The 11,300-nt window shown below is 44.1% G+C and overlaps 1 protein-coding gene across 1 annotated transcript; it reads right to left on the bottom strand.

Moving 5' to 3' along the window:
* Positions 1-501: 501 nt before the first annotated feature.
* On the bottom strand, positions 502-10,403 carry PSMB2 (proteasome 20S subunit beta 2). The gene is made up of 6 exons (XM_071453112.1): positions 10,246-10,403; positions 8,036-8,158; positions 7,393-7,463; positions 3,207-3,369; positions 1,521-1,570; positions 502-738 (listed from the first exon to the last, which is right to left on the bottom strand). The coding sequence occupies exons 1-6, from the start codon at positions 10,334-10,336 to the stop codon at positions 631-633; spliced, it is 606 nt and encodes a 201-aa protein (XP_071309213.1). The 5' UTR covers positions 10,337-10,403; the 3' UTR covers positions 502-630.
* Positions 10,404-11,300: the final 897 nt, after the last annotated feature.

Here is an 11,300-nt window from a genome sequence, read left to right on the forward strand (position 1 = left end):
TTTAAAATACTACTTAAATTCTATTTAATGTAGTTATGAACCCACTGTGCCAGCAGAATGCTCTTTCCCAGTAACAGAACCATTGCCAGGTGAGCTAAAAGTGCATTTCAAAATCCATTCTACTTGGAAACCTTTGTATCAAATTCAAGTGAAAAAAAAAAAACTCTATCAAAAGTAAATTAGGTCTTTGAAAACTTCATTAGTATTTTATACAACAAAGAGTGGTAACATCTTTGAAAAAATAATGTAGATGCTGCATGCTTGGCATGGACCACTTGCCTGGGGTTTGATGAGCTTTAGTGATGAGAGGGATGACAGCACAATGTCATCTAGAAAACACAGTTTTCCCACAAAGAAATTTGGAGAGCAGTAAAATCTCAGAAGAGGAAAGATAAATAACCTGAATGTGCCCCCATGAACTGTAAATCAAGTTTCCCTTTTACTGTGGAACAATTTACTCAAATCCTCTCAGGAAGGATCAGTGGAATAAAAAGATAAAACTGGCTATATAAATGTCAGGCTTTATTTGAGCTCCCACTGCAGGACATTACTCGTGTACTTCAAATGAATAGAAAAAAAAACAAAACCAAGAGAACAAAATAAGAAGATTGCTGAAGAAAGATCTTGGGGTTAGGACTCCACTTTGGCAAGGGGTATATTGTCCACTTCGTGGATGCCCTCCTTGTCAATGAACCGGGCGTTGAAGGAGGTCAGGTTGAGGATGAAGCGTTTCTGGAGCTGTTCAGCAAAGACAAAAAGAAGAAATGAGATTCACTCAAAGCTTAAATAAAAGAGAAGGGTATATTTTCAATTTCCATCCTGGTTCTAGTGATCTGAAATACTAGGAACTAGAGTGGGTCTTTTCACTGCTCAGGAGTGAATTAGTGGGAGTTTGTTGTAAGATGGTGCCATTAGACAAACCCTGGGTAGAGATGTAAAATAGCCAGGCCTCTTAACAAGGAAGACATTTAAACAGGAAAACTAGAGAGGGCTTTGGAGCACTTCTTCTTGATTCAAATCTACATTCAAATCAATCTCCTAAAGACAAGGATAAAGACTATTTTCCTACAATAAAAGCCTTGGTGTCTGAAATGTCTGGAGTCTAATGTTGACACTAAAACTGGTCATGAACTTTAAGGTCAAGGCTTTACCTCAGGTATCACTTCACAAGTTAGAAAAGAATTAGTATATGCTTCTAAGAGTTCTTAAGTGTAACACAAGTGACAAGCATGCTGCAGTGCATTCAGAAGAAACATAAGAGGAAAAAGTCTGGATCAATATTATGCTAAGCACGCAAAAAGCTCAAGTTTACGTTCTGGAGGACGTGAACCGTGCAAAGGCAATGCAAGTGCCTGTAAATCCTTTTCCTCAGTAGCTGTTCCACATCTGGCCAGTGCCTTTATTACCCTTCTGGCAAAGGCAGCAAGAAATGCGACAAGAGGAACAGGAAAGTATCAGCGAATGAATGCAAACAAACATTTCTTTCTCAGGAGCATCAGGGCCTGAGTTCAGCAACTCACCTCCTCTAGACATTTCTTTAAGAGCTCCACAGCTTCCTCACGTGTGATATCTGAAAGGGAAAACATCCACAGATTGATTTCATTAGAGGCCATCTCTCTCCACAGAAACTTTTATTAAATTTAAACAACTTTTCAGCTGAGCACCAAAACCTCTCCTTCCCAGCTCACAGAAAACACTTTCCAGATGTCCCGAGGACGGCCTGCACCACAGTGCTCACGCCCCAACAAGCCATTGAGAATCGATTTGTTACAGGGAATGGGAAGCATGACGGAATTCTGCCTCCCATGGCCAGGGCCTGGCTCAGAGAAGCACAGCCACCTCCCTCTCCTGCAGTTTATTGCAGCTCTAAATCAGCTCCAGCTGCCCCAGCCGGCTGCGAGTCCAGGGCAGGAGGTGGAGATGGGTTTAGTGGATGTTCCTGCTGGGTATGAGCTCAATAAAAGACAAGGCACGTGTGGGATGCTCCTGCTATTCTCACACTTCAGGATAAAATCCAGCACTCTATAGGGGTGACAAGCCATGACAATGAAGTTCATTATTTTCCTCTGTTCCACAAGGAATGGTGAAAATGGAACAATAGATTGTTGAGGGACATGACTAGAAAACAAACAGGGTTGGTGGGTCTAAAACTTCTTTCTAGGCTTTGTTTCAGACTGACATCCACTGCTCAGGCAAGTTAAATGAAAATGATCAGTTTATAGCTACATTTTTTGAAGGAGGTAGATGAAAGGATTTCTAATCTCAGAGCAGAGATAATAACTTAAACTCAGCTTTGCACACAGGAGTCAAATAGTTTGTAGCTAAAGCCAAAGATGTCAGATTAACAATATTCTGTGTATTGCACATTTCCATATCTGCACAGTGGGGATGGGGCCATGTATCTTGGCACTGGATTATGATGCTAAAACTAAAAGTTTAGACAGGTACAAACCTGTGCAAGAGTTATGATGAGCAGCTGCCAAGTGCACAGAACTGTGAATCAGTCTAAAACCTCTCTGTTGCCCACAGAAGCTGTGGCTGCCCCATCACTTCTCAGTGTCCATGGCCAGGCTGCACAGGGCTTGGAGCAGCCTGGGACAGTGGAAGGTGTCACTGCCCATGGCAGGAGGTGAAATGAGATGAGCTTTAAGGTTCCTTCCAACCCAAACCATTCCATACTCTGTGATTTATCACCACCACTTCAGAGTGCTGGAGATGAACTTGCTAGGAATATCTTTTCATTTGAATGTTTTTAATTTATCACACATGAAGCCAATCCAAGATATGGAGCAATAGCATCTGGGACTGACCTCTGAATATTGATACTCTGGGAAAATGTACATGTCAGAGCCAATAGACCAGCAAGAAGATAGAGCTGTCAACCTGTTATTTATTAAAAGCAGACTACCAGCTGCCAATTATCCAGGAAAGTCTAATCATATTTTAGAATAACTGAAATGTCCTTTACTCCCAGTCTGTTATGCTGCAAACAGGAAAAAAAATTAAGGAGTTGACTAGTTTTCTGTTACCATGCTAGCAAAACCAAAGGCAACCTTTTGAGCTCCATTTATCTAAGAAAAAGTCAAGCTCCAATCTGTTGCACCACAGCAATGCCACCTGACTCAGCAAATGTCAATCTCACTGGTTAATAAACTCAAGGCCTGAATTGAAGCAGGAGAATTTTCCTGTCCAGTGGCTCCACTCACCTGGCTTGTAATAGCGGTCAAGGATGCTGAGGGTAAGGAATGCTCCATATCCATGTGCTGCAAAAGGAGCCTTGGCCAGAGCTGCCAGGTAATCCATGTAGTACAGGGCAGGGCCCTCGTGGTCATCATAGCCAGCCAGGAGAAGGTTCACATGGTAAGGGGTCTGCCAAGAGAAATGATGTTTTTGTTAGAGCACTCACAGCACATCTCTGAATCCTGACTCCCTGTGCACCAGGGAACAGCAGCAGAGCTGATGAGCCAATTCCTTATCATAAAATGCTACATCAATCCTGTCTGCAGCACATTCTCAAGCTAAAAGTGATCAGGTCTTCTGGTAACATGGACTGCACAAGCAAATAAAAACGTAGAACTCTTATTCTCTTGAAAACCAGTGTGTTTGAGGGGTTTTTACAGCTTTCACAACACACTCAAACTTTAAAAAACCTGAATGAAGTTTCCACGCCAGATTCTTTCATCTCAACATAAAAATTGTGGATTTTTACTGCTGGCACGTGAGCACAAGGTGAACATTTGCAGTTTGTAAGAAGTCTTTGTTCATTTAACCTGCCCTGTGCTCTCCTCCCACTCCCCCTCGCAGCGAGCAGAGCCCGTCCCAGCACGTGTGAAAGCTCTCACACAGTGCAGTTACACACAGTGTCTGTGCACTGGCAATTTGGTTTTTATGGCATGTACCAAGTTTAATCTTTAATATTTGGCAGTTTACTCCACGTTCTGGGTTTAGTGTTCCACCATCATGAATAAATCAGACATCTCTTCTTCTCCTACATCTCCTTCCAAGATCTGTACTTTGTAAAACCATGAAACACACATGCACTGTATTATGTTTAAACACAGGATCAGAAAAAATTTGGGCATTGTATGTATTTTTAAAAGCAGCTTTTATATACTTCCAGTATTTCCATATCTACACAATGTTTCTTATTAAATTAATTGTCCTAACAGGATATCTCCAAACTGCTGGAAAACCTGGATCAACAAAGCAACAAAACAAGAAAAAAAATGATGATGCAACTACCAGATTAAAAAAGCAAACAAAATTTCACCCTAAAGCCAAAACATTAACTGCATCATAGGAAAAGTTCATTTTGATACTCAATACAGTAAATTTCCACACACAAAAAAAAAAAATCACATGCCACTATATTTTACTTTCAGTCAGTATGAAAGAATAAAGCAGGCTACAGTTATATATAAAACATCACTTTAAATTGTGTGATTTAATCTTCAAAGCATCCAAGAATATTTGGAAAGAAGTTACCATGCAGCTGTATTGGTTTAATTAGGCTGTATTTCATCATTTATTTATTCTGAAACATCACACAAGTTGATATTTAAGAGCCATGACACAAGATCACTCAAATTATTGTGTGACTTGGAATTACCAACATTGGCATATGCGAGATACTCAACCATAAATAAATGGTGTTATACAGACTTAAACCCATCTGTAAACTGATTTTCAGTTTTAAGTTCTCCTGCTAATGGTCTCTGAGACTTCTTAAAACTCAAATGTAAATAATTATCCCCCATGCCTTATTACTCTAGAAAGGCAGGATTTAAACATTAGCAAATATACATAATCTATTTACTACTTCCATGATTATAAATGAAATTTGCAGTGTAACACCTCAAGGCTGGGACTGGAATTTCTTGTACATCCCAATCCTTTTGTCCATTCCTTCTTTGACTTCTCCAACTCGGTCCATGCCAACAATTCTCAACTCTTGACAAGGCTGGTGTAGTTAAAAGGCCATCAAATGAGTGATGACTAACACTCCAGGACGTTATTTTTACCCCAAACTTCCCTTCCTACAGAAGCACCATTTCTCATCCCAAGTAGTTTTGCACTTGGTGCTGTTTGATTTAAAATAACGACAGCAATTAGGAGATGTGTGAAATTGTTCAGAATTTACAGCTGAAGAGCACAATTGTGCCAAACAGCCCAAGCCCAGCTCGTGGTGACACAGCCCTGTGACATCTGGCGGAAGCCAAAGTCACAGCGAGGGGGGAAAGGTGGGAGCAGGGAAAGCCTCCTGCCAAGTGTGGACATGGGGAGAGGGAGCTGAGAGCTGCCTTTGGAATCCAGCCAGACCCTGTCACCTATAATTAAACAGCATCACAATCAGAGACTGAACTTCATCACCTTTGGAGGGCAGGGAGCTTTTTTTCCTACTTCCCCCCACACACACACACAACCTCAGCAGTGAGATCAATGTACCAAACACTTTTGTACCAAACTTTTCCCCACCAAACTTTTTACTTCTCAACTATTATTTTCCTACTCCTAACAGGAGGCACTGGCATGTTCTACCTTTTAATTTTTATTTTCATGATCCACATGATTACATTAGTAGCCTCCAGGAATCCCTTATGCAGTTTCAAGCACCAGTGTTAATCCTTCTGGTACATTATGATGAAAATGTAACAAAATTCACAGGAAAAAACCAACTCTTGATGGCAAGGCTTGTTTTGTAAAATTCTAAATGCCACAAACAAACCATGAAGTGCTAAGTTAGAGAAAAAAGCTTCTGCCTGCAATGTGGAGATCAGTGTAGTGTGACAGCAGTGTCAGAGAGCGCCGCGCGCCCTGGGGCGCTGCCATCTGCACCAGAGCAGCGTTTTTGTCTCTGGTAAATAAACACATCTGCCTCTGCCAGTGTCCTCCCTACGCTGCTGCCTTCTGCAGAAGGTGAGCTGGAAGACAGGCGTGGGCTCAGCAAGGAGTGGAGGCACAGGGAGGAGCAGCCCCCAAGGGACGTGGCACAGAGCAAGACAAAGGTGCCACATCAGTGCTGCCTCCTGATGGGCAGGTTTATCCAAAAGCCTGTTAAAGGTACTTTAAATCATATGTAAGAAATAGCTGCCTCTGCTGAAAGGGACAGGACACTCAGACTTATCTGAGCAATTCATGGCCCTGAGATGAGCCATCAGCACCAAGGCCAGGCCCCAACAGCATCACTGCTTCACATCAGCCTTGAGAACTGCACAGGAACGCACAGAACACACACAGACCTTCCAAATCACACCTCAACACAAGCTAAAGCAAACAGCATCACTGCCAACCATCACCTGCCAGCCATGCAGCTGGATTAAGCCATTTAAACCAGAAGAGCAGTGTGGAATCACAGAATATCCTGAGCTGGAAGGGACCCACAAGTTCTACCTGCAGCTGTGATCTGTGTCAGAAATCAGAACAATAATCTCTGGCTGTTCCTGTGCATGAGTTCTGGAAGAACTCTCACTCAACATGTGTAGTTCTCAACAATACAGCTCTGAGGTTAATACTGGCCTTTATTTGCTACTGTAAAACCTGACTTCAGGCCTGAGCAGTGCACTGTTAGAACAGCAACACAGTTTAACCCACACTCTGTCCTTGACAGAGCTGAACAACTTCATTCTCAACATCCTCTTTCTTCCTGTTTTCTTTCATGTAGCACATTACATTCTTCTCAATGAAATGCTTCCTAACCTTAAATCATTAAAGGTTTGTTTGCCCCCTCACAGCAGCTTCTCATACTTTGAAAATCACCCTGGGAAACATCACTAATTGCAGTTCAGTAACTTGAAAACACAACCCCAACTTGAATGTGGTATTTACCAAAAAGCCTCATGTTGCTGTTTACAAAAGGCACTTGTTTTCCTAAGTACATCAAACAGCTTTGCTCTATGAAATCATTTTCCAAGAAGATTAAACGGATTTGGAGCATTTGCATGAAAACCCAGAACCTTATCTCGATGTTCAAGAAGTTTCATTCACTTCACGTCTGCAGTGTGTGACAAAGTGTTTACTGGGCCCAAGGCTGGAATTTTAAGTCTATGGCTGTATCAGTTACTGATAGGTGATGTGATAAGTTTTTAAAATAAGCAAATCAAGTTCTATTTTACTAAGACATTATTTCAGCAATGTGAACTCATAGAATCTCAGAATCAGTGATGTTGGAGAAGATCTCCAAGATCATCGAGTCCAACCTGACCCATCAACCCTTGTTACCCAGACCAGAGCACTGGATGCAACATCCAGTTGTTCCTTGGCTCCACTAAACCCCTGAGCAGCCAGTTCCAAATTCATCATCAAACACAGCAGCTCCCACCTTTTTCAGACTCCATTATTTGAGGATGGAAATGCTGCCTGGAACCTGTGCCAAGATCTCTCAGCTTTACTCACCCGACTCCGGAGATAGTCCGCGAGGTTTCGCCGGGTGAAGTTTGCAGCTGCAGTGGGAGACAATTCATAACCTGGAGGAGAAATGTGACAAATATTTATCTGGTAACAGCCCAAATCATTCATGTTTCACCTTCCCATGCCGTTTTTGAAATAACAAAGTGTTCTTTAGTGTCAAAATGTAGTGCCTTTTGTCTAAATCTGGTTTATTCTGAAAGCTACAAGCATAAAGAGGGTTCTCAGACTCTGGGTATTTCATATCTGTATGGACCATAGAAATATATGGCTTCAAAAAATTAAAGTATTAAGGACAAGTAGCTTGACTTTTTGGTCCAATATAACAGAAGAACTGGTGACAGTTAGCATGCAATGGATGTATTAAGAGAATAATAAGTCTGTCAGTAAAATATTTGTGTCATTTATATTGCAAAGAAGTTTGCTAGGATTTGGAGAAACGATTTAATTTATACTGTTTATACAATCCAGACTCTATTTCTGCATCCTGCCAGAACCATCACCTTTGCTGGGCACTAAAAATGCAGGAACCTTTACAGAAGGATTGAGAACAGCACTTTCCACCAACATTCACCTGGGAACCACCCTTAGCTCTGCTCCCAACCCCCAGGGCCTGTCCTGCTTCACTCACCATTTCTCATTTTGTAGAGCTGAACATTTTTCTGGATGTATTCTGCAAACTGCACCGTGTCTCCAGGCTCCCCCACACACAGCAGTAAGATCTTTTCACTCATCTTAAACATTTTGTCATGGTCTAGGCAGAGAAAAATAACGTTGAGTGCCATGGTCATGAGGAAGAAAAAATTATTTTGCTAATATCCTGACACATCAGGACTTTACAGAAGCAAGAAAGAGATTTGGATAACTGCATCATGACCGGGAGCACCAGTAAAATGCCTTTCTGAGCACAGACTGACATTTGGTGTCTCACAGCTGGTGACACAGAACACAAGAGTTGTTAAAGTGAAACAGAGCCCTTCAGGAAGGAGGCATTCCAGAAATAGAAAGTATTTCCCACCTTAGAAGCAAGGTAGGAAATAATAAAGCTTCACACAGAATATTGTGTTCAAAGCATAAGATTTTGCTTCCCGGGATCAGGAGTAAGAATTTTGCTCAGTGACTATTCAACTTTATTCAAATATTCTGCAACAGAAGCAAATAATTTAATATAAAGCTGAAATATCAACACATTGAGCAAAAGCAATCTTAGGAAATCCAGAAACAAATTCCACATCAAATGATGCCCTTTTACTTATATCCAGCAGTCCCAAAAAACCAGAAGTTTACATGAATGAAGCTTTTCCAGAAACATTTCTTTTGCTTGTCATTTTTTGAGGAAAAAACTAAACCAAACTACCAAAGAGAATGAAAATTAAAGTAATGATTATAAATCATAATGAAGCTGACCTATAAGCAGGAAATTAAGGAACAGTAATCCATATTTTTTAATGTAAGTGCAGTTTAAAACAGTTTTAAGTTTGTGTTGAGGGGATCCAGGTTGTTGCAATGACAGTGCTGAAGACAATCCTGTGCTCACAGATTCTCCTCTCACCAGAGCAGGTATCTGGCACTTGGATATCTCAGACAGACACTGAGGAGCTGTTGGATTGAAGGGAAAATCCCTTTTCTCCACTGAGGGCTTGCACAAACACCAAGCCTCCACCTCTGAGCTTCCCCTCCAGCTCACTAAATGGTGCTGAACAATCCCTGCTGCAAGGCAGGCACCGAGTGTCACAATCCTCTAAAATTATGTCAGAAGTCATCACAGCACTGGAGCTGCTCTCTGGAGCTCAGGGAAAGCCACTGCCACTGCCCAGCCCTGCAATCCCAGACTGGTTTGGGTTGGAAAGGAGCTCAAAGCCCATCTCCTACCATGGCAGGGACACCTTTCATTGTCCCAGGCTGCTCCAAGCCCTGTCCAGCCTGGCCTTGGGCACTGCCAGGGATCCAGGGGCCTCCCCACCCTCACAGGGAACAATTCCTTCCCAATATCCCACCCATCCCTGCCCTCTGGCAGTGGGAAGCCATTCCCTCTGTCCTGTCATTCCAGGCCCTCGTAAATTGTCTCTCCATCTTTCCTGAAGGCTGCCTTCAGGTAATGGAAGGGGCAATTAGGTCACCTAGAAACTTCTCCAGGCTGAAATTGATTTACAAATAAATAGTCTAAATATAGATCTGAAATTTAAGGGTTCTCCCCCTCCCAACAAAAGCAACTAAATCTTATGTTCAAAGTTTGTATTTCTTACAGCTTGTGAACAAACCTATTTGGAACCAATATTAACTTAGAAAACATTATTTAAAGTGATAAAATTTTTATTTTGTATGTACCACCAGCTTTCACAACCTCTAACAACCTCTATCCCTGTGCGGTTTTTTAACCCTTTTACACTGCTGTGCAGAGCGAGGTTTGGGATCACAAACCAACGCTCAGCTGAACAGGTAAATTAGGCTGACAACCCTACACAGAGCGGTCACACTCGGTCACGACTGGGGACTTTACCCGGAGCAAGCGGCGATTTAAGCCCAACTTTGGCTCCGTGCTCCAGAGGCCGCCGGGCATTCCTACAGCCACTACACCTCCCTGAAGGGCCCGGCAGAGCTCAAACCGGCACTTCCTACAGCCACTACACCTCCCTGAAGGGCCCGGCAGAGCTCAAACCGGCACTTCCTACAGCCACTACACCTCCCTGAAGGGCCCGGCACCGCTCAAACCCAGAAACCTCCCTGGGAACAGCCTCCCCTCAGCCCGAGCGCCGGGCCCGCCTCACCCAACCGCGCACACCGCGGGGCCCTGCCGGGCCAGGGCTCAGCACGGGGCTCCGGCGCCTTCCAGGGTCTCACCGTGCTTCATCTGGATGATGCTGGTGGCCGCCACGGTGTCCGCGGCCACCAGGACGTAGTCGGGGCCCTGGATGCCGATGAGGTACTCCATGGCCGTGACACAGCGCGGCCCGGCCCGCCCCGCCGCGCCTGCGCGCCCGCGCGCGCCGATGGCGTCACGGCTCGCGAGAGCCGCCCGCCCGCGCGGGGCCGGGAGCCCTGAGGGGACTGGGGCGGGGGGGGGGAAGGAGTTCCATCGGTTTGGAATAACGGGTGGTTAAAGGTGGAAAAGGATGGGGTGGCCTCGAATCTGAGGGGAAAGAGTTCCATCCCTTTGGAATTGCAAGGTGGTTAAAGGTGGAAAAGGATGGGGTCACCTCGAATCTGAGGGGGTCGAGTTCCATCCCTTTGGAATTGCAGGGTGGTTAAAGGTAGAAAAGGACGGGGTGGCCTTGAATTTGAGGGGGTTGAGTTCCATCGCTTTGGAATCATGAGGTGGTTAAAGGTGGAGAAGGACGGGGTCACCTCGAATCTGAGGGGGTCGGGTTCCATCCTTTTGGGATAACGGAGTGGTTAAAGGTGGAAAAGGACAGGGTGGCCTCGAATCTGAGAGGATTGGGTTCCATCCCTTTGGAATAAAAAGACAGGGTGGCCTCGAATCTGAGGGGGTCGGGTTCCATCCTTTTGGGATAACGGAGTGGTTAAAGGTGGAAAAGGACAGGGTGGCCTCAAATCTGGGAGGATTGGGTCCCATCCCTTTGAAATAAAAAGACGGGTGGCCTCGAATCTGAGGAGGTCAAATTCCATCACTTTGGAATCACGGGATGGTTAAAGGTGGGAAAGATCCCAGAGACACAGGGTGGCTGAATGAGGCACTGAAGTTGGAAAGAACTCCAAGGTCATCCTCAGCCCAGTGCTGCCACTGTGCCATCCACTAAACCATGTCCCCCAGGTTCTGAATACATGTATAAGATTTTCATGGGATCATGAAGGTTGGGTTTAAGATCGCTCAGTCTCTCAACCAGCACTGCCTCTGGAGCCACATCACCCAGCTCTTGGACACCTCCAGGGACAGT

Source organism: Agelaius tricolor, unplaced genomic scaffold (genome assembly GCF_023055355.1).
Source record: "Agelaius tricolor isolate 1412-34295 unplaced genomic scaffold, bAgeTri1.0.p SCAF_36, whole genome shotgun sequence".
Lineage (NCBI taxonomy): Eukaryota > Metazoa > Chordata > Aves > Passeriformes > Icteridae > Agelaius > Agelaius tricolor.

Coding starts and splice junctions, on each gene's coding strand:
- PSMB2 (XM_071453112.1), bottom strand. CDS start 10,336: ATGGAGTACCTCATCGGCATCCAGGGCCCCGACTACGTCCTGGTGGCC. Junction 8,159..10,245: donor CATCATCCAGATGAAGCACG/GTGAGACCCTGG, acceptor TTCTCTGCCTAG/ACCATGACAAAATGTTTAAG. Junction 7,464..8,035: donor GCTCTACAAAATGAGAAATG/GTGAGTGAAGCA, acceptor TTTCTCCTCCAG/GTTATGAATTGTCTCCCACT.